Below are 21,945 nucleotides of genomic sequence, written 5' to 3'. Positions count from 1 at the left end.
AGGTCATTTCCATAGCAACTTGGATGTTCCTTCCAGTGTCAATCTCCTAATAACTTCGAAAACAGCAGTCATGTGATCGACTTAAATGAATACTGTAGTAGAATTGCTGAAATCTGCAGGATTACACCTGAAATGGACATATCAAAAATAAGAGAGAGAAAGCTGAAAGGTGATAGTCTCAGATTTAGTTTTGAAAGATCTTTGAGGTCATTTAGACCAACCCTTTCCTTTTACAGATTAGGAAACTGAGTCTCCAAAAGTTTGACTTAAGGCCACATAGGTAGCAATAAGTAGCAGAACCATTATTTATACTTACATCTTGTGATAATTCCAGCAGAGAACTCAATGTATTGAACTCTAGGGTGTCAATGGGGTGATCAGTTAATAAGAACCCATCCTACATACAAATGCTTAGAATGGGTGTGGTTGTGGTGAGAATCATGCTTATTATGAAACTCTGTTGCAAAGTATTTTGGTCTGGACTCCTAATTTCATCAGTGCTGAAACCCCCTCTACCGAGACAGATCAACAACTCAGTTATTACTAATAGACTTAAAGAGTTCCCCAGGGGCTCTTAGAATTTTAATCAACAAATAAACATTTAAGGGCTTTCTATGTGCCAGGCCCTGTGTTAAGAGCCAGGCAGACAAAAAGAGGCAAAAACAGTCCCTGCCCTCAAGGAACTCAAAAATCTAATGGAGGAGGCAACATGCAAACAAATATATACAAAGCAAGCTACACACCAGATAAATTAGAAATAATTAACAGAGAGAAGTCACTGGAATTAAGAGGGGTAAAGGAAGGCTCTTTGCAGAAGATTTTAGTTGGAACTTAGCCAGAGAAGCCAGTAGGCAAAGATGGAGAGGGAGACCACTTAGGGCATGAGGGACAGCCAGAGAAAATACTCAGAGCCAAGAGATGGAGTATTTTATTTGTGGAACGAGGAGGCCGGTATCACAGAGTCAAAGAGTCTGTGTTGGGGAGTAAGGTGTAAGAAGACTGGAAAGGAAAGAGGGAGCTAGGATATGAAGGGCTTTGAATGTCAGAAGATTTTGCATTTGATCCTGGAGCTGATAGGGAGCCCCTGGAGTTGATTGAGGGAGGGTATAGGGGGCATGCCACGGTCAGACCTGCGCTTAAAGAAAAGCACCTTAGTAACTAAATGGAAGATTAATGTTTAGAGTGGGGAAGAGGCTTGAGGTAGCAGACCCACAAACAGGCTATTGAAACATTCCAGGGGTGAGGTGATAGGGGCCTGCACTAGAGAGGGGGCGTATCAGAAGAAAAGGAAGCATATTGAAGAGATGTTACGAAGGTGAATTCGACCAGCCTTGGCAACAGCTTGGATATGGGCAGGGGTGGGGTAGAGGGTAGGGTGGCTCGGGGGTGGTGAGATGTGGGGGACTGAGAGAGATTGTGAGGAGATGAGGGTGACCCTTGATCGAGCCTGAGGAACTGGGAGGATGGTGTGGCTCTCTGCAGTAATAGGGAAGGTTTTGTGGGCGGGGAGTTCAGGAGGAAAGCCATATTTTAGATATGTTGAATTTAAGATATCTACTGGATATCCAGTTTGAGATGTATGAAAGCAGCTAGAGATTAGTTAAATGACTGGCTTACAGTGATACAACTGGTTGTCAGAGGCTAGATTTAAAAGTTTTCCTGATTCTCCAACTTTTTTTTTTTTTTTAGCAATTTCAGACTTATCCAACAAAAGACTTAGCAACATAGAGGACAAAGCTAGGTATTTTATAGATGCATAATTTCCGGGTCTTTTCAGGCACCATCTAGTCTTGAATACTTCTTCCTGTGCTGGAGCCTAATAACATTCTAAATGCCGCAGGATGGGAAAGGTGTCATTTAAGTGATCACCTAGGACCTTCTGAGAAAAAATAGCCAAATCTATTAACTGACAAGTTATTTCAGCAAAGGACAACTAGTAAATAAGGAATCTCTGCAGGTGATCTTAAATATATACAATATATATTATATAGCTGCAGAATGTCTCATATATCTTAGCTTAAAACTATACTAAAACATTTGAAACACTCCTGTATAGTATATTTGTGTGTATATGTGTGTATATGTAAATATGTATGTGTATATGTATATGTGATGTACATGTACACACATAAAGCTATATCTTGATGTACTTTAAACTGCACTAAGACCTTTGTAACATCGTGTATAGGATATACCTTTAGAGGCCATCAAAGAACAAGTAATTGATTGCTTACTTTCTAGCCAGCCAAATGCTGAATACCTAGAGTTCTGAGACAATCATTTAGAAGGCAAGTCAACACGCATTTATTAAATGCCAGAAATATGAATACAAGCAGAAAGAAAGATAGTCTCTGCCTTCAAAAAGCTTACATTTCATTGGAGGAAGACAGAACTTTAAAGGAAGAAGAAAAGAAGGGGAGGGAGGGTATGCCTAGGGGCAGGGTAGAGAATGTCTGGAGGATCAAGAATGGAGCCTGGAGAGGAATGACCATGACCGGCCTGTGCAATTTTCTTGAAGTGGAGGTTCTGGGAGGAACCAGCCAATCAGAAGAAAGAGCCGCAGGAGCAGAGGGTATTTCCAGTGTGAGAAGTTCAGGGGTGAGAGTGAGCTTCTGTGGTGAGGAGGCTTCTGTGGCATGGTAGAGGAAGTCTGCAGACAGGATGAATCTTGGGAAAGAATCAAGTCTCCTGGAGTTGGTCAGAATTCAAAGTGAAATTTATTTAATTTTAATTAATTAAATTTAATTTTAATCTTTGTGGCTTCGTGCTTAGTACAGTGCCTCACATATAGTAAGCACTTAGTTGGATTGGGCCATCAAATTCAACTCCTTCATTTTACATATAGGAAATTAAGGCTAAGTAAGGTCCAATAACTTGCCCAGCACCATACAGCTTATAAGGATCTGAGGCAAGATTTGGATCCATCATTCTGTTTATTACACCACGGCACCTCTCAAAAAAGATAAATTGATTAACCTTTATTATTCGTTATTATATTATTCATCATGTCTGATATCAAAATATTTCAGACACTTTTAAGAAATTAAAAGAGTGCTGGATCTAGAATCTGGACTTGGAGTTCAAATCCTGGCTCCATAGTGTACCATCTGTTTGATCTTGGGAAGTCTTTACCCTCTTTTTTAGGCCTTAACTTCCTGATCTGTAAAATGAGGGGCTTGGACTAGAGAATCTCTGAGGTCTTTCTTTTCTAGCTTGTAAGTTTTTCAATTAAAACCAACAAGCATTTATTAGCACCTACTATGCACAAGCCACTGTGCTAGGTTCTGGGGATGAAAAGACAAGTGAAAAGTAGGCCTTGCCCTGAAAGAGCTTACGTTATACTGGGGTCTTTTACACAGAATTTTCTAATGAACTCTGTATGTGCAGGAAATGGAAGTTGGAATGGGAAGTGTGAGGATAGTATTTCACCTCTCAGGTCACAGTTTCCTTGTCTGACTTGGGAAAGTCAAGATTCAGAGGAGAGGAAAATCTTAATAAAAATAGTTTAACTTTGTAATTCCAATTGATAAAATTTCTACACATCCCTTCTCTCTACAACAGAGATTCTTAACATGATGAAACCTGAACTTAAAAAATAAAAAAGTTTGATAATTGTATTTTGATATAAATGGTTTCCTATGCATTTTAAGCATTCAAAAACATTACTCCAAAGAGGGGTCCACAGGCTTCCCTAGACTCCTGTCAGTTTTTTCCCCTTCAGTCAGAAAATGGTCAAGCATCAACTCTTGCACCTCCAATAGTGGAAGGAAACAATTCCTTATGCCATGTGCTCCAATGTATTTAATTTCTGTCACCTAGCAATAATAACTCATGTCTCTAAAATAATGCTATAAGATCTGCAAAATTTGTTGTTGTTGTTCAGTTGTATCTGACTCTTTGTGACCCCTTTTGGGGTTTTTCTTGGCAAAGATACTGGAGTGGTTTGCCATTTCCTTCTCCAGTTCATTTTACAGATGAGGAAACTGAGATCGAAAGGGTAAAGTGACTTGTCCAGAGTCACACAGCTTATAAATGTGTGAGATCAGATTTGAACTCAGGTCTTTCTGACTCCAGACCTGGTGCCCTATCCACTGTTCCCTTTAGCTGCCCCATGCCATAAGGTTTGCAAAATACTTTCCCATATCTGTTGTTTCCTTCCAGAAGAATGTAAGCTCCTTGAGGGCAAGGAATATTTTGTTTTTGTCTTTTTATCCTCTGCCCTCTTGGACCCTGGTATACTGGATAGAGAGCTATCCTTGGTTCTAAAAAGATCTAGGTTCAAGTGTCACCTCTGATACATATTGGCTATGTGGCCCTGAGTAAGTTATTTAATCTCTCAGTAAGCCAAGAAACTCTTTAAGTCTATACATTGCAGAGATGATATGGCTTGCCTTATTAGAGGGATTTTCCTCAGCTGAGAGTTCCATATATCAGTAAGATCACAGGTCCAGTACCTATTCCTTATCCCCAGTGCCTAGCACATAGTAGCAACTTAAGAAATGTTTGCTGGAAAAAAAGGTTGCTGATTCTTATGAGGCAGGTAGTCCAAGTATTAGTATCTTTAGTTTACAGATCGACCAATCAATTAAACATTTATTAATTACCTACTAGGTGCCAGGCATTGGGTAAAGCTAGAGATGCAGGGACAGAAATGAAATAGTCCCTGGCCTCAAAGAGGTTTTGCACAATTAGAGATTGAGACTTGTTTGGGTTCCACACAATTAGTAAGGCAATATTGGAATTTCATTCTCTTGGTTCCAAGTCCAGCTCGATGTACAAGGGAACAGTACAACAAATTCACCTGCACAAAATAGTTGGCATTTTATCAGTTATGATAGGTCCTGCCTCACAGACCCAGATGCTCTGGAAGAGAAGCCTCTTTACATGCAGACTTAGTGTGCAGTTTTTATTAGGTGGCTGGTGTGAGCTGAGAATTTAACATTGCAAGTAAAGATTTCCATGTACATGGAGAGCAGTTATTTATTAGGGGAGTCTTTCTGCCAATAATTTAATGCTAGACATAGCACATGAAAATCCAGTAAGAAGTCTGAGCCTGAAAATGTGAATTGAATAACTGTTGCAGACTGCTCCTTGGCATTTGGGCTTTGTTCGGCCACTTGATGTGATGTATGAGCCTAAAACACTCTTGATCCTTTATGAAGTGATTAGATCTGGTGTCCTCTCCTCTTCCAAGACTAACTCAACACGAAACACAGGCCCAGAGTGGAAAGTCATGCCAGCATGCTTCAGAGGCCTTTAAGTTTCCCAGAGAGAGGTGGGGGAGGGGGGACAGAGACAGAGAGAGAAAGAGAGAGAGACAGACAGACACAGAGAGAGAGAGAAAGAAAGGGACAGACAGACAGAGATAGAGAGAGGCAGAGAAAGACCAACTTGGACTCATCAGTTCAAGATTCATCTCTAATGTTTACCCCAACTTATCTTGAGAAATTTTCCTCTCAGAGAGTACTGGAGATAACCTCATTAGGATAATTGATGCCAGCAGTACAAAGAAGTGGACACAGTTATTACAAAATTCTTTTCCAAGAAGTGCATTTAGCCAGCTAATGCCATAGATCTTTGTGTCAGGTTTCTTAATTCCTGCTTCCTGGATGAGCTATTTATGTGGCGATCTGAACCTGACTTGAACATCTTTGCTTTATATCTGATGAGAAACACCAGGGAAAGAAAAAGCAGCAGCTATTCTGATCAGCAGAGATTATTGGACTTTTTATACAACAGAATGTGATTTGGAGAGTTGGATTCTGTTGTCTGAATTCACAGGCTGTACTCATCTTCAGGCTCCTGTGATGCTTCCAGTGGCTATGTGTCTTAATGTGGAATTCATTGCTTTTATAACCTTCTTGTAAATAATCAATCAGCTAGGTGATACAATGGATAGAGCACCCAGCCTGGAGTCAGGAAGACATGAGTTCAAATTCGGGCTCAGACAATTACTAGCTGAGTGAACCTGGGCGAGTCACTTACTCTGTTTGCCTCAGTTTCCTCATCTATGAAAAGAAATGGAGAAGGAACTGGCAAACCATTCCATTATTGTCCCCAGGAAAACCCCAAATGAGGTCATGAAGAATCAGAGACAACCACCACAAAAAAATAATCAGTTGTCAGAGTGGGGAGCCCTGGGGACAAATTTCTCTTAAAATGAAAAAGAAAAATAATAAGGCCAGGAAATTGTCTTACAATATTGATATTATAGGGGTAATTTCTGTGCTAAGACTTGTGATATTAATAATACAGGGAAATCACTACCTGGATGAAGGCTAATTAGTATAACTGGCCCTCCTCTGATGAGGAAACGGGTATGGAGACTAGCAGTGCAGAGCAGGACCCTATCAATTTCACAGATAGGGTTTCTGTTGTTTAATACGTGTGACCACCTTGCTGGCGGTGGAGGACAATAATAATAAAAATTTGTACAGGGCTTACAGAGTACAGTGAAAGAAGGGAGTGAAAAAAAAATTTAAAAAATAAAAAAGATTAAAAAAAAAAGAAGAAGGTAGTGAAAGTGTTATCCTGATATTACAGACGAGTAAAATTGAAGTGAGTGTCAGAACCAAGATCATAAGCCAGGTCTCCTGGATCAGTGATTTAGAATTGGACCTTAGAGATCACCTAATAACCCAACCTGATTTTACAGTTGAGGAAAGTGAGGCCAGAGAGACAGATTGACTTGTCTGAGGTTTTGCAGACAGTTAAGTAGAGCTGTGTTTTAAACTCATAGAAACATCGATTTAGAACCAGAAGGGACTTTAGAGGTAATCTCCAACCTCATCATTTTACAGATGAGGAAACTGAGTCCCAGAAAGGTTCAGTACCTTGCCCAGGGTCACACAGGCAGTAAGCTACAGGACCCAGGATTTGATCTCTGCTGTTTCCAGCTTCAGTGCCCTAAAGTCCATGACTCCAGATCAATCTCCCTTTTTTTCTATTTCATACCATAATGCTCCTTCTACTTTACCCTATCACCTCTAAGTGGAAGGAAAGAAAAGAATTGAAGGGTAAGCAGGTACCAAATCTCTTAATTTCTACTGCCTTGGATAATGACTTTGGCGGGGGTGGGGGGTATGGAAGGGAGAGCACAGAAAAACCCCAACTAATGCCTGAGCTGAAAATTACAAATCACCTAGGAATGATTTTTCCTTGAGATAATTTGCTCACTCTGCCCCAACTCATAAGACACTCGATTTATGCCAGAAAGTCAGAATATTCTTCATTATCCTTCAGGACACCGACTCCTCAGAATTGTTACCTGAGAAGCGATGAGTAATCAGAAAGTTGCTTGGAAAGCATCAGCCCAAATGGAATTGGGTAGTCTCGAGGAATTTTTATCTGAGCTCTGGAAATCTGTTGAAGTCTTCCTGTTTCTTGTGTTTGGAATGCTCTTGTCCACCCAATAAAGTTGGTTAACAAGCATTTATTAAGTGCTATGTACTAGGCACTATTCTAAGTACTGAGGATTCAAAGGCAAAAATACAGTTCCAGTATTGGGCCCGCAAGGAGCTCCCATTCTAATGCAAACAACTGTGTACAGGCAAGCTATATACAGGATAGACAGGAACTAAAGTCTCTCTCCCTTGAACAGTACTGGAGAAATACAGGCATATTTTTACTCTCTAATCACCTTTTCCTATACTCCATTAGGACTGGGACTTTTGCGTCTATATTTATCCATTGCATACGCATCTTCGTTGCAACATATTCCCAACCACACAGATAGTAATTCATGAATTACATTTTAGCTTGACTGCTTCCAGATGACATATAGGGAGGTACCTTCATCTCATCAGTAAACTAGCTCCAAATTCCACTGTAGGATGTCATTTTGGGGAAGGCTTCTTATATATGACTAGTCCCATTCATGATGCAGAGATTTCTGTTCACAGTTCAGCAAAACAAATTACTGTATTGGTCATGCCCAAAAATGTGTATCATATTCTCTATATCAGTCCATCAACTCTTGTCAGGTGGTAGGGTAGAATTCTTCATCATTCATTCTCTGAAACCAGGGTTGATCATTGCATTGATCAGTGTCCTTAAGTCTTTCAAGATTCTTTTTAACAGTGTCGATGTTGTAGTATAAATTGTACTCCTGGTTCTGCTCACTTCAGTCTTCATACAAGTCTTCCCAGACTTCTATGAAACTCTTTCACCATTTCTTATAGCACAATAATATTCTTTTACATCCACATATCATCATTTGTTCAACCATTCCCCCAGTAGAAGGGCATCAACCATGCCCTTAGTTTCTAGTGTTTTTGCCACTACAAAAAGAGCTGCTATAAATATTTTTGTGCATATAGGACCTTTTCCTTTGATCTCTTTGGGTAGTATTACTAGGAGTAGTATTATTAGGTCAAAAGACATACACGGTTTTGTAACTTTTGGGGCATGGTTCCAAATTTCTTCTTAAAATGGCTCTATCAATTCATAGTTCCACCAATAGTGTATTGATATGTCTGCTTTTTTGAAGCCCCTCCAACAACTGCCATTTTCCTTTTTTATCATCTTTGCTGATCTGATGGGAATGAGGTGGAGCCTCCTGGTTCCTTTAATTTGCATTTCCGTAGTTTAATAGTGATGTTGGCACTTTTTCACGTGATTATAGAGAGCTTAGATTTCTTCCTTTGAGAACTGCCTGTTCATATCATTTGACCATTTATCCATTGGAATGGCTCTTAATCTTATAAATTTACTTGCCCACTTTCCTTTGGTACAGATTGCAATTTATTCATGCCTTCTCACCCTGTGTGACTTTTGCCTGTGTCCTTCCACAAATTATGTTCTGGACCCCATCTTCTAGGTCTTTTAACGTTTTATGAATACAGTGCAGCCCCATTAGTTATTCCTTTTTCATGCTATGTGAACAGCACGCTTCCTCTTCTGTTTTTACTTTGTTTCATAATATCTTTTAAAAACCTTCATGGGCACAAAACGCTTCATTTGTGGATGATAACGTACTGATAACTTCAAGTCTCAGAATACAACAGGGTCTCTCAAGGCCACTCAAAAGAGATCCATGTAACAATCCATATAAGAAGAACCAAACATATGAAACATTACTATTCCCCAGACTATGACATGGCAGCTCATGGAATTAATCCCTGAGTCCCTGTACAAGAAGCTGACCTAAGAATGGAATAGGAGAAAAAAGTAAATTGGATTACATTTAGGAAATTACACGGTGCTTTCAATTATCTTAAGCATCTTTGATATAGAAAAGCAGTATGATATAATGGCTAGAGAGCAAGCCTCAAGGTCAGGAAAACCTGGATTCAAGTCCAGTCTCTGACATATACCAACTATGCTACCCTGGGCAAGTCACTTAACTTCTCAAAGACCTAGGCAAGTCTTTGGGGCTGGAAGCTGTGGGAAAAGTGCAAAAGTGCATCTTTGGAGATATCTTAGGTCCTTGCATTGCTGAGAAGAGCTAAGTCTATCAACATTAGTCATCACACAATGTGACTATTACTGTGTACAACATTCTCCTGGTTCTGCTCACTTCACTCGGCATCTATCCATACAAGTCTCATAAAATGTTTTTAGAAGGAAAGAGTCTATACCTTTCCCAAGTGTTACATGCTGCAACCAAGTTCATTCCTGGTTTGTCTGGTTTTTTTCCCTATCTTTAGTAAACCAAATGTACTGTACCAGAAAAATCCAAGAGATGTGGATTCTAATGTGAAGTCTGTCACTAATTAGCTCAGTAAACTCAGCCAGTTTAATCTCTTTTCATACCTATAAAATGGGGATAATCCTACTTGTCTGACCTACTTCTAAGGGTTGTTGTAAGAATCAAATGAGATAATGTAAATTTCGTGGTAGATGGGACACTGTACTGGAGTCAGGAAGACGTGTTAAAATCTTGTTCCAGAGATACTAGCTGGATGGCCCTGGGCAAGTCATTTAACCTTTTTTTGCCTTCATTTCCCTCATGGAGATAATAATAGCACTTGCTTCCCAGGATTGTTGTGAAGGTCAAAGAAAATAGAACTTATAAAGCACTTTGCAAACTTTAAAGTACTATACAAATGCTAGCTGTCTATAGTGGTTTATAAAGTATAAGATCAGCATCTTATTAAAAATGCAAGAATTTTTTTTTGTGGGCCCTAATCCTAACATTTCACATTCTCTCAGAAATGATTTCTCCAAAGTTTTCACTGTGTACCTTTAGATTGTTTATAGGCTTTTGTATGTCATAGTAGATAGAGTTCTGCAGTTGGAGTCAGGAAGCCCTAGATTCAAATTCAACTTGTAATAGTTATTAGCTGTGTGACATGAGCCAGTTAAAATTTTCGTTAACTTCTTCTTCCTCATATGTATAATCAGGATAATAATACATGAAGTACCGTATCCCACAGGCTTTCTGTGAGGCTCAAATTAGTATATATATATGTGTGTGTATGTATATATATATATATATATATATATAAAATATTCCTTGTAAACCTTCAAGTGCTGTGTCAGTTATTATTATTATTACTACTACTACTACTTTGGAGTGCTTGTTTGAATTTTCCAGGTGTGCTTATTTTTACTTCCCTACTAGAAATTTAGAAATTTAAATTTTTTTAGGGATAGAACTAAATTATCTCTCATTTTTCTTCTTTCACACCCTTATCTCTCCACATTCTTTGTTCATCTTCCTTTTTGGCTAGGCAACATGGTTAAATGACTTGCCCAGGGTCAACCAGCTAGTAAGTGTTATGTGTCTGAGGCCAGATTTGAGCTCAGGTCCTCCTGACTCCAGGGCCCGTGCTCTATCCTCTGCGCCACCTTGCTGCCCCCATCTTCCTTTTTTAAGAATTTTTTCCCGGTAGTTATTGCAGTATTTAATACCCAGTGGGATGCTCTGAAACATTGCTACCTAAGGCAGTGAGTGAAAATGTGACTACTTATTAAAGTATCTGAGCTCTTTGAAACAAAGGCTAAAAAACATTGTATTTGTTGATGTTGATAACATTAACATTTTTTAGATGGCCCTTTTTAAGAATAGAGAGATTCTTAAACATCAGTCTTATTGGAGTGAGCTATCCTATAGAAGAAAGGGCCCTGGTTGGCAGTTGAAAACAGGATTCTAGTTCTGATTTTGCCACTAAGTAGTTGTGGGACCTTAGGCAAAACTCACTTAAACTCTCTGGGTCTCAGTTTCTTCCTCTGTGAAATCAAGGAATGGGGCTAAGATGATCTCCAAAGTCCTTTCCAATGCTAACATTCTGTAATCCTGTAATCCGTCCTCTGGCATGGGATTTATTTAAGTTAATAGCCAGGATTTACATTTGTGTCTCATCACACAGGCCAGCGAAAGACGCGTTCACTTCATTGTGTCCAGGCAGACTAGACAGCAAGGTCTGGACATCTTGCAGGAGGGATGCTGGAACGTCAATGGCAGCCCACCCTTGCGCCGCAGCGAGAGGAGGAATGCTCACAAGGTGAGTCCAAGGACTGGCTGTTTATGCTACAGAAATAGGGGCTGTTTTGCTGCCTTAACATTTTAAAATCTCTAGGTATCACCTCTGGACGGCATCTCCAGGAAGGGCACTGCTGGCTTTAAATTATGAATGTAAAAAACACCAAAAAACCAAAAACTCACGTTTCTTTATACGTTCTCTTATATCCAGGGTAGGAAAAGAGGAAGTTGAGTGACGAAAATGAAATCGAGCCTAGACAAACCTTCTCTTCCATCAGACAAGTTAAAATTCTTTTAGATTGGTTTCTTTTTCTTTTTTTTATTTTTTATTTAATAATTTATTTTTAGTTTTCGACATTCACTTCCATAGAATTTTGAGTTTTAAATTTCCCCTCCTCCCCCAAGATGATGTGCAATTTGATACAGGCTCTACTTATACATTCATATTAAGCATATTTTCCCATTAGTTGTGATAAAAATTCTTTTAGACTGATTTAAAAAAATAAAATAATGATTCTAGAATAAAGCAAGAAGTTTGACTACATTTGGGTTTTGGAAATTCTCTATCTGGCTGAAGATTATCATGACATTCATGATGTTTGTTTGTTCTTTGTTTCTTAAGGGAATGAGTTGGGGTGAATCAGTAGGTACAGTTTGTACTTTGATCTGTGACTATTTTATATCACTGTCATTTCCTAATGGCTCCACTAACCACTTCCCTCCCCTATCTCCTCATTATAACTTCCTCTGGTGACAAAGTAGAGCTCAGTGAAATCAGAGCCATAAGTAGGAATTTTCCCCCTTGGGGCAAATTCAGTTGAGTTGGGAGAGGGGATTGCAGGGGAGAGTCTAAGATATGACTGCTTCTCTGCACAGTCCTTGGCACGTTGTAAGCTCTCAACAAGTGCTTGTTGCCTGACTACGTGCCTGAAAGGTTGAGGCAGACGATAGAGAGAGGTCATAGAGGCTGAGGAATTGGAAGGCAAGAGTGCTGGAAAGGGTCAGGGATTGAGACAGAGGAGGTGACTGTGAGCCGGGTACTGAAGTGACAGAGAAGAGGAAGACTGACCTTGAGGTCCACAAATGAGAGAAAGAGGGATCTGGAAATAAGAGAGAGAATTTTAAACGAAGAGAGATGATAGCTGTGTGACAGTGGTAGAGGGAGGGTTTGAAAGAGGCAGTGAGGAGCAAGGAAGATGCCGGTGTCCGGGTTCACACAGCTATTAAGTGTCAAGTGTCTGAGGCCAAATTTGAACTCAGGTCCTCCTGAGTCCAAGGCTGGAGCTCTATCCACTGCGCCACCTAGCTGCCCCTAATTATTCTTAATTTTTAATGAATCAATATTGTTCCTGGTGGATTGTGGACAACATTTCTATCTGTGATTTAGATTTGGTTTTAGTACCTTTTTTTAATTTAGTCGTCCAGATCTGTATTTGTAGTGTGGGGATTTGTCATCTGCCAGTCCATGAAAGATAGTGAGTTTCTGATGTGTGATACTAGCTACCAGGTCATGTCTTGGTAGGTGTTTGGCAGGTCCTATATTTTTATAGGCTGCAGTAATGTATTGTACAATCTTCACTGTTTCCTTGCATAATCCACAATAAAAATAATAATTATAGTCTTCACTGCTTTCCTTGCATAATCTACATTGATCCCTAATTAATAAATAAAATAATAATTATGCAACACTGCTTGCAAACAGTAAAATCAGAAATCCATCATGCACACTGTTTTATAACTACTGGGCAGTTATTGTAAAACAAATGCTGGATTATTTCCAAGGGAGAAAGTAGAGTCAGGAAAACCTGTTTGGAGAGCCATACAAATAACAAGGAGGTCGTCTGCGGTGGTGGTGAGAGTAAAAGGAGACAGAAGCAACAGGATTATGAAACTAATTAAATTTTGTTAATTCCAGAGTTTTTAATATGGGAGAGCAGATAAAGTATGTGCTACAGAAATAGTAAAATCAGAAGGAAGATTAGGTTTAAGGAGAAAAAGATTAAGGCCAGTTTTTTACTTGTCTGCTTAGTTTGAATCATTGTTGGTACTTCCAGGGAGAGAAGTCCTTTAGGCAATCAGAGATATGAGTCCAGAGTTCAGAAGAGAGATCTGGGCTGAAGATATAGCATGGGAATCATTTACATAATAGTGGGAGTTGTAGCCATGGAAGACAATGAGTTTGTCAAAGGAAAGAATGTAGAGAGAAAAAAAGGTCATGGATAGATCCTTAGGAAATCTGTCTATCAAGAGATTAGGAAGTAGATGGTTGTAGAAGGAACAGTTAGAGATGTAGGTGGAGAATCAGGACCATTTGGTGTCTCTGAAACCAAGAGAGAAGAAAGGATCTAGTAGACGGGACTTCTCAATGGTATCATGCTAAAGAGGTCAAGGATTATGATGTCTAGAGAAAAGAACATTGGGTTTGCTCATTGGTGACCTTAGAATAGTTTGAACTGAGGGGTAGGGAGGCGGGTGGCATATTGCAAAGCGTTGACTAGAAAGTGAATACCGAGGAATGTAACCACTACAGACAACTTTTTCAAGAAGTTTAGCAGTGAAAGGGGAGGAGACAGGATGGCGGCTACATGGGAGGAAGAGATCCAGAAAAGGCTTTTTTTTTTTTTTTAAGAGTTGGGGGGCAGCTAGGTGGTGCAGTGGAAAGAGCACCAGCCCTGAAGTCAGGATTACCTGAGTTCAAATCTGGCCTCGGACCAAACGCTTGACACTAGCTGTGTGACCCTGGGCACGTCACTTAACCCCAATTACCTAAAAACAAAACAAAACAAAATAAATGTTGGTGGGGGGAAGTAGAGTTATTGTGGTGTGGAGATGAGACAAGGAAAATTTTGAAATAGTTGCTATGGAGAAGAAGATAAGGAGTGAATAAGGGTAGACTGAGATTTTCAAATAGCAACAGAGGACCAGCTGAGGTTATGAGCATCATCCTAGTACCTAATTTAGGGGCTCTGAGAGAAAAAAAATTAATGATAACAATGTTTTTCCCTGCTAAAATGTTAAATAAGAAATTACACATATATCAAAAATATATATTAGGTGTGGGAAGTTTGGTATGAAAATATTTCGTTTCCTTTAATATACTTAAAAATTTTTCTGCCCTTCCCACTCTCTGTTTCTGAGGTTTTCTGCTCCCCCAGATGAACTCTGATGAATTTTTGGCAATACTTCTTAAGGCTCAAAGTGTGCAACAGAAATTAATTTGGAAAATGTTGGTCTAATCCATACCTTCTTGCCTTGGACAGAGCTACATTTGCACCAGCCAAACCGTTGGTTTTGTGTTTTGTTCTGAAAGCTCTCTATGGGCAACAGTAAATAACAGCCCATTGGGTTTTTCCAAAAGCAGCCTAATAATCAGTTTTGGTACCTAAATGTTGGTCCTTTTTTGGAGCTTATCTAAGTTCTGTCCCAGGCATTCTAAATGGCCACTGTGCTCTATGTATGGTACTAACTATCTGGCTTAGAAAGGTGATTGTTTCTTCTTTCTTTCTTTTTTTTTTTTTTTGGTGAGGCAATCAGGGTTAAGTGACTTGCCCAGGTTCACAGCTAGTAAGTGTCATGTGTCTGAGGCTGGATTTGAACTCAGGTCCTCCTGACTCCAAGGCCAGAGCTCTATCCATTGCACCACCTAGCTGCCCCAGGTAATTGTTTCTTGTAGACATGTTTGTGAACCGAGCTTTGGTGACCAGGGCTGAAGGTTGAGGCTGTGACCATCTCTTGTAAATACTTACCTTTCTTTGACTAAAAAGAAACCTGAAATATATTCACTGCCAAGGTCTCCAAGTTGATTACAAAAGGACATTTATTTAGAAAACTGTATCAAAATTTTAAAAAATATTTGTTTACATGTAATGGAGAAAAAAAATAAAAATTAAATGAAAAGTGTATCAAAATGCATTAAACAGTGCCTTGGAAATGGTTTACTCTGTCTTCTACCTCTAAAGAAGAGCTCATTGTAGGTAGACTTCTGACCTTTTTATCCTGTGTGAGGTGATACTTGCATTGAACCTTGAAGGAAGCTAAGGATTGTCTAAGGCAGAGGTGGAGAGCAAGTGAATTCCAGTTACAGGTGACAGCTTGTCAAAGGCAAAGTGGGAGGAGATGGGATGTCATGTGTAGGGAACCGAAAGTAGGTCAGATGGACTGGAATGTAGTCCTGAGTACCGAGGAATGAATCTGAAATAAATGTGGAAAAAAGAGGTTGGAGGCATTTCAAGCCTGACAAAAAAAGTTTGTATTATCCTAGGAGCAATGGGGAACCACTGATGTTTCTTGAGTAGGGGAGAGACATAGTCTGACTTGAGCTTTAGGAATATCAGTTTGACAGTTGTATGGCAAATGGTTTAGAGACAGGGTGACCAATTCGGAAGGCATTATCATTGCTCAAGTGAGAGCTAGTGAAGGCATAAGCCAGGGTAATAGCTGTGTGGGTGGTGAGAAGAGAACAGGTACAAGAGATTTCGTGGAAGCAGAATCAAGAAGACTGACGACTAATTGGAGATGAATGTGAAGGAGAAAGAAGGGTCAAAGATGATGCACTCCAAGGTGGCAAGCCTGGGTGACTAGAAGGGATGGCGGTGCTCTTAATGTAAATAAAAAAGTGGGGAGGAAACTTAGGGGCTTTGGGAGAAATGTGAGTTCCATTTGAACATGATGAGTTTGATATACCAATGAAACTTCCAGGAAGAGATGTCTAGCAGGCTAGACTAGTAGATGGTTGTGAATTGAATTAGTTCAACTTCCTCATCTTAAACACGAGGAGTCTGAAGCCCAGAGAGGTTTCAGGATGTAACAAGATCACACAGGTAGCAGGTAGCAAAATCTGGATTTGAGCCCAAGTCTCTGACTCAAATCCACTGTTCCCACCCTGCAATCTCAGGGTTACTGTCAGCCAGATTCTCATCTTACCCAATTTTGCTGGCAGGTATCTGGGATGGTAGGTATCTATATGTATCTGTTTTGAGAACTGAAATAATAATGTGGTTGATATTACAATATCTGTAACAAATCATTTTCTTGCAGAGATCAAGACACTAACCATCTGCATTAAGTAAGCTAGGCATGGTGACTGACTTAATAAAAATGTGTTGATTTGGGGGGGGGTTGGGTTCAAACAGCAGCCTTCCAATTTGCTAGGGGTAACAACTTTTCTAAATGTTGGTTCACTTATTCTAAGTGATAAATAAGTCATCTGAGAAATTCATAACTCTTGGTTCACTTTGTGTTCTGATCTTCCTCCAAAGGAATCTGGTCAGTTCCTACTATTTTTTTTTTTGGTCTTTTTTTTCAAATGCAAAAATTTTCCCTGTGAGTCAGCCTAAATAATTAGAAGAACTGTCCTTCCTCTCTGTAATTCTGGGAAGCTTTAAATTTTTAAAAGTTAGTGGGAGGCAGGTCCCTGACAAAGACAAACAAACCAATCAACCTCTTTGGTTTCTTCTTGGTTACTCCAAGGATTAGAGGAACCTTTCCTACCTAAAGGACCTGTGAAGATTGATGAGACAGACAATATCACTCCTTGGTGAAAGGAGCCTAAAACAGAGGGATATTATTTATTAAATATAATTGCTTATTTCATTACCTAGTAGTATCATTAACTGTTTTAATAGTACTATTGTCATTCTTAGATGTTTGCTGGTCTGGAAATTATACATCTTAGGTTCATAAAGCTAGAAGGGCTTTTAGAGATTATCTAGTCCAACATGGAAACATATTTTGCATGACTACACATGTATAACCTATATCAAATTGCTAGTTTCTCAATGGGAGGGGAGGGAGGGACAAAGGGAGAGAATTTGGAATATATTAGATTTAAAAAAAAGAGAGAGAGATTATCTAGTCTATTTCCTTTACTTTCCTAATAAGCATAGGAAACACAATTTATATAACACAATTTATGTAACACAATTCCAGCTCCTTAAATACATTATATACTTTCAGTCTCCCAAAGACCTTATGAAGCCATTCATAATGAAGCCATAATGAAGCCAAACGAGAATGAGTTGTTCTCGTTTTACCGATGATGAAACAGGCTCAGAAAAATCAACTGCCTTCAATGGCAGTTCTGTTCAGTACTCTTAATGTCATACTACATTTCTATGTCAAGTACTACACTGACACACTGTTGGGGCAATTTCAATAATGACGAATTAGAAAATGTAGTAATACTTATAAACAAATGACCCATGCTTGTTTTATTTGCTTTTACCGTTTTATCCTTCATAGACTATCCTCCATGCAGTCACCTGTCATGAGAAGGTGGTAAATGTCCGAAAAGACTACACAGAATCGCTGGGCATGACCGTTGCAGGGGGAGCATCCCATAGAGAATGGGATTTGCCTATCTATGTCACCAGTGTTGAACCTGGAGGAGTCATAAACAGAGATGGACGAATAAAAACAGGTAAGAACTAAAGGGACCTAGGAAATAGAAGTCAGGGCATTGTTACTTTAAGATTAGGCAATTATCTAGATCACATAGACTTTGTGATAGTTAATATTTGTATAGTGTTTCACAGCAGAGGTGTCAAACATTTCCCTTTGCATGTACCAAATTAAAATATAATTAGAAAATATTTAGCAAAATTAATAAAAATGTAATAAAATATGCATAACAGTACATTTTAAAACTAAGTCAATATGTAGCTCATAGGGATCCTAATGTGTGGATTATTGGCCCCTATTTCTATTTAAGTTGGACACTACTGCCTTATGGAAGATAATTTCATTTGATCCTCAAAACATCCCTGGGACAAAGGTATTGCTAGTATCAATTATGCCGTTTTATAGATGAGGAGACTGAGGATCAGAAATGTTAAGTGACTTACACAGCTAGTGGGCATCAGGTTTCTGCTATACCTTGGTACCTTTCAATAAGAGTTTATAGGAAGATAAGAGCTATTTGCTTACATAAACTCTCATGGCACTGACCACCATATTAATTCAGTTGATCTAACAGGCTAATCAAGTTTCCCCTTTCTACCTCCCCACTCCAAGTGTTCCCTGCCCTAAGTTGTGTGCAACAATGCCATTCTTTTGCTCTTACAAGGTTCTGATCTCCCTTTCTAGAACCTTATGACAGACTCAAGAATCAACAGAGGCTATAAAAATTAACACCATGTTGTTTTGGTTAAATTTCATAGTTTGGTCATCAATAGAAATTTCATAGTAGTAGTAGTAGTAATAGTAGCAGTAGCAGTAGCAGCAGCAACAGCAATAGCAGTTAACAGTCGCAGTAGCATTAGCAGCGGTAGTAGTAATGATAATAATAATAATAATAACAACCACAACAACCAATCAGCAGCTAGCATTTACATAATATCTACCGTGTGCCAGGTGCATTGTGCTAGTCACTTTACAAATATTATTTCATTTGTTCTTCACAACAGCCCTGGGAGGTATATACTATTATTATTCGAATTTTAAAGTTGAGGAAAGTGAGGCAAAAAAAAATTAAGTGACTTACCTAAGGCCACATAGTTATTAAGTATTGGAGGCCAGATCTGAAGAAATCTTCCTGACTCCAGACTCACTGCTCTATTTACTGAGTCACCTAGATGCATAGTATTTCAATAACAATAGTAACAATAGCCCCAAACCCCTCCAAATACTTGGGAAAAAATGGCTCTAAACAATAATAACAAGAGTAAATAACATTTATATAGCACTTACTATGTGCCAGGCACTGTGCTAAGTGCTTTAAAATTAGTATCTCCTTTGATCCTCACATTAATCCTGAGTGCCATTATTATCACCATTTTACAGATGAGGAAACTGAGGCAAACAGAGGTCAAGTGACTTGCCCAGTGTCACACAGCTAGTAAGTGTCAGAGGTTGACTTTTAACTCAGGTCTTCCTGACCCAATTCCTAGCACTCTATGCCTCTAGATGCCCCAATAATGAAATATAATTGTTTGCCTAACTGATTAAGACAGTATGATATAAGAGGAAAGAGCACTGAGTTTGGAGTTGGAAGTCCTGGGTTCAAGTTCTCATACTTCTTGGCTGTGGGACCACATGGGACCATGGTCATTTGACCATGTAAATGACAGACTCATAGGATTTGGAGCTGAAAGAGAATCTTTGAAATAACTATAATATTGTATTCCAGAGACATTTATTATATGTTTCCTATATGCTGGCCCAGGGCATAGATACAAAGATTAAAAATAATAGTCCCTTCGCTCTAGATGCTTTTACATTTTACCAGGGGGAATATTCCACATGGCACAGGGCATATTTGTTGTTGTTCAGTCATGTTTGACTCTTTGTGACCCCATTTGGGGTTTTCTTGGCAGAGATACTGTAGTGGTTTGCCATTTCCTTCTCCAATATGGCATATACTTATATATAATACAATAATGTGATCAAGGCAGAGAGACACAAACAGAAGGCAAATAGTAAGTAAAGTTTTTTCTCTCTGTAAGGTATTATATCTTCTGTAGGTGAAATGACCTGGTAAAATTTCTGTATTCTGTTACCATAATCTGTCCTTACTCCAGAGACAGATGGGAAAGGACAAGGTTATTATCTGCTTTTACTATTTTAAGTAGTTATGTAAAATTAAGTTTATCTATTCCCTTGGAGACAAAAGTTCTAAGTTTGATCCATTAAGGGGTTTGTTTGTTTTTTGTTTTGTTTTGTTTTGTTTTTTGCTTTTATTTTTTTTGGTTTGGAGGGACCTGGGATTTCAGCTGTGGAGGGAACAGCCCATGTAGGAAGTTTCTTCCACCAACTGCAGAGTCAGCTTATCTTTCAGTTGGAGTCTTGGAGAGCTATCTTGAGTCCTGAGAGGTTAAGTCATTTACAACTGGGGTCACATGTGGAAGTGGCACTTGAACTCAGACTTTGCTGATTCCAGGGTCAGTCGTTTGTCCGTTAATCAGTGCTTCTCATTGCATTTCCCCTTCATTAAAAGGCAGGTAGGGAAGAGTTAGATTGTGAGTTCAGATGATGGAATAGGAAGCTGAGGAAGCCTTTTGAAGGCTGGCTTGAAAAGATGTGACAAAACTGGCAAAGGGGGTTAGGGATGTAGTCATTTAACATTGCCATGTAAGTGGATAGGTAAAGACTTGAAAGCATGAACCTATTTTTGGAAAGGCGGCCTTCATTTTCAAGAGAAAGGACATAGGGGAAGACAGGGTAGCACAGCGGGCAGAGAGCAGACCTCATCATGAAGGTCTGAATTCCTGCCCCATGTACTGACACACGGCCAGTGTGACTCACCACAGTGGCCCAGGCTAAGACTATAAATCAGCAAGCAGGAGTCCATCTGCATTAGCAAAAAGGAGTTTCTTCATTGGAAGGTCCCTATAAAAATGAAATCATAGGGCTGGTTCCAAAATTTTTAAAGTTTTATTGTCACTTTTTGTTTTTATATTAACTAGTCATTTAAAACTCTCCCCCCTCCCCCCTCCATTAAACCCTCCCTGGCATTAAAGAAAAACAATTAAGCAAAATTAACTGAATAGGACTGCGTCTGACCATGCACACCACATTCTTTATCTGGAGCTCTCCACCCCTCTAATGAGAGGAGAAAAGTGGATTCATCATCAGATCTCTAATGCCTGAGGTTGAAATGGGTCATCACAAATTAATTAGATCTTGCCTTTTATTGTTGTTTTAGGTTACACATTTTTGCTTTTGTGTACATTGCTCCCTTGGGTCTGCTTATTTAACTCTGCAACTTCTGTGCTTCTCTGAGTGCCCTATGGTCTTTGTTTGATGTGGCACACTAAGATCCCATTGCATTTGGGTATCACAATTTGTTCAGCCTTCTCTCCCACATGATGAGAACATGAAATCTTTTTTTTGTGAGAAATATTTTTTTAATAAATTTATTTATTTTTAGTTTTCAGCATTTACTTCCACAAGATTTTGAGTTCCAAATTTTCACCCCCTCTTGCCCCTCCCCCCACCCCAAGATGGCATGCATTCTGAATATCCTTTCCCCTAGTCTGCCCTCCCTTCTATCTCTCCCCTCTTCTCTTATTCCCTTCCCCTTCTATTTTCCTATAGGTCAGGATAGATTTCTGTATACCATTTCCTGTATTTCTTATTTCCCAGTTGCATGTGAAAACATTTTTTTTAAATGTGTTTTTAAAACTTTGGGTTCCAAATTTTCTCCCTTCCTCCCTCCCCACCCACCCTCATTGAAAAGGCAAGCAACTCAATATAGGTTATACATGTGCAGTTACAAAAAACACTTCCACAGTAGTCATGTTGTGAAAAACTAACTCTATTTCCCTTAATCCTATCCCACCCCCCCCATTTATTCTATTCTTTCTTTTGACCCTGTCCCTCCTCAGAAGTGTTTGCTTCTGATTACCCCCTTTCCCAATCTGCCCTCCTCTCTATCATTCCCCTGCTCTCTTGTCTCCTTCTCCCTGTATTTTCCTGTAGGGTAAGACAGATTTCCGTACAATTGAGTGTGTAGACAACATGAACTCTCTACACCCCCTGAGGGACAGCAGGACTTTAGCCAGCAATCAGTTAGCTCCTCTGTT

General features: G+C 39.3%; 1 protein-coding gene across 2 annotated transcripts in view; it reads left to right on the top strand.

Annotated features, from left to right (window-relative positions):
• The window catches only part of LNX1 (ligand of numb-protein X 1), a 147,832-nt gene that overhangs the window by 115,144 nt on the left and 10,743 nt on the right, over nt 1–21,945 (top strand). For both annotated transcript variants that reach the window (XM_027836018.1, XM_027836019.1), the window contains exons 7-8: nt 11,313–11,447; nt 17,666–17,843. In XM_027836018.1, coding sequence (XP_027691819.1) covers nt 11,313–11,447; nt 17,666–17,843 — 313 coding nt within the window. The remainder of the gene's footprint in view (nt 1–11,312; nt 11,448–17,665; nt 17,844–21,945) is intronic.

Source organism: Vombatus ursinus, unplaced genomic scaffold (genome assembly GCF_900497805.2).
Source record: "Vombatus ursinus unplaced genomic scaffold, bare-nosed wombat genome assembly UNPS02014818.1, whole genome shotgun sequence".
NCBI classification, from domain to species: domain Eukaryota; kingdom Metazoa; phylum Chordata; class Mammalia; order Diprotodontia; family Vombatidae; genus Vombatus; species Vombatus ursinus.
This window is presented reverse-complemented; position numbering and strand designations above follow the sequence as displayed.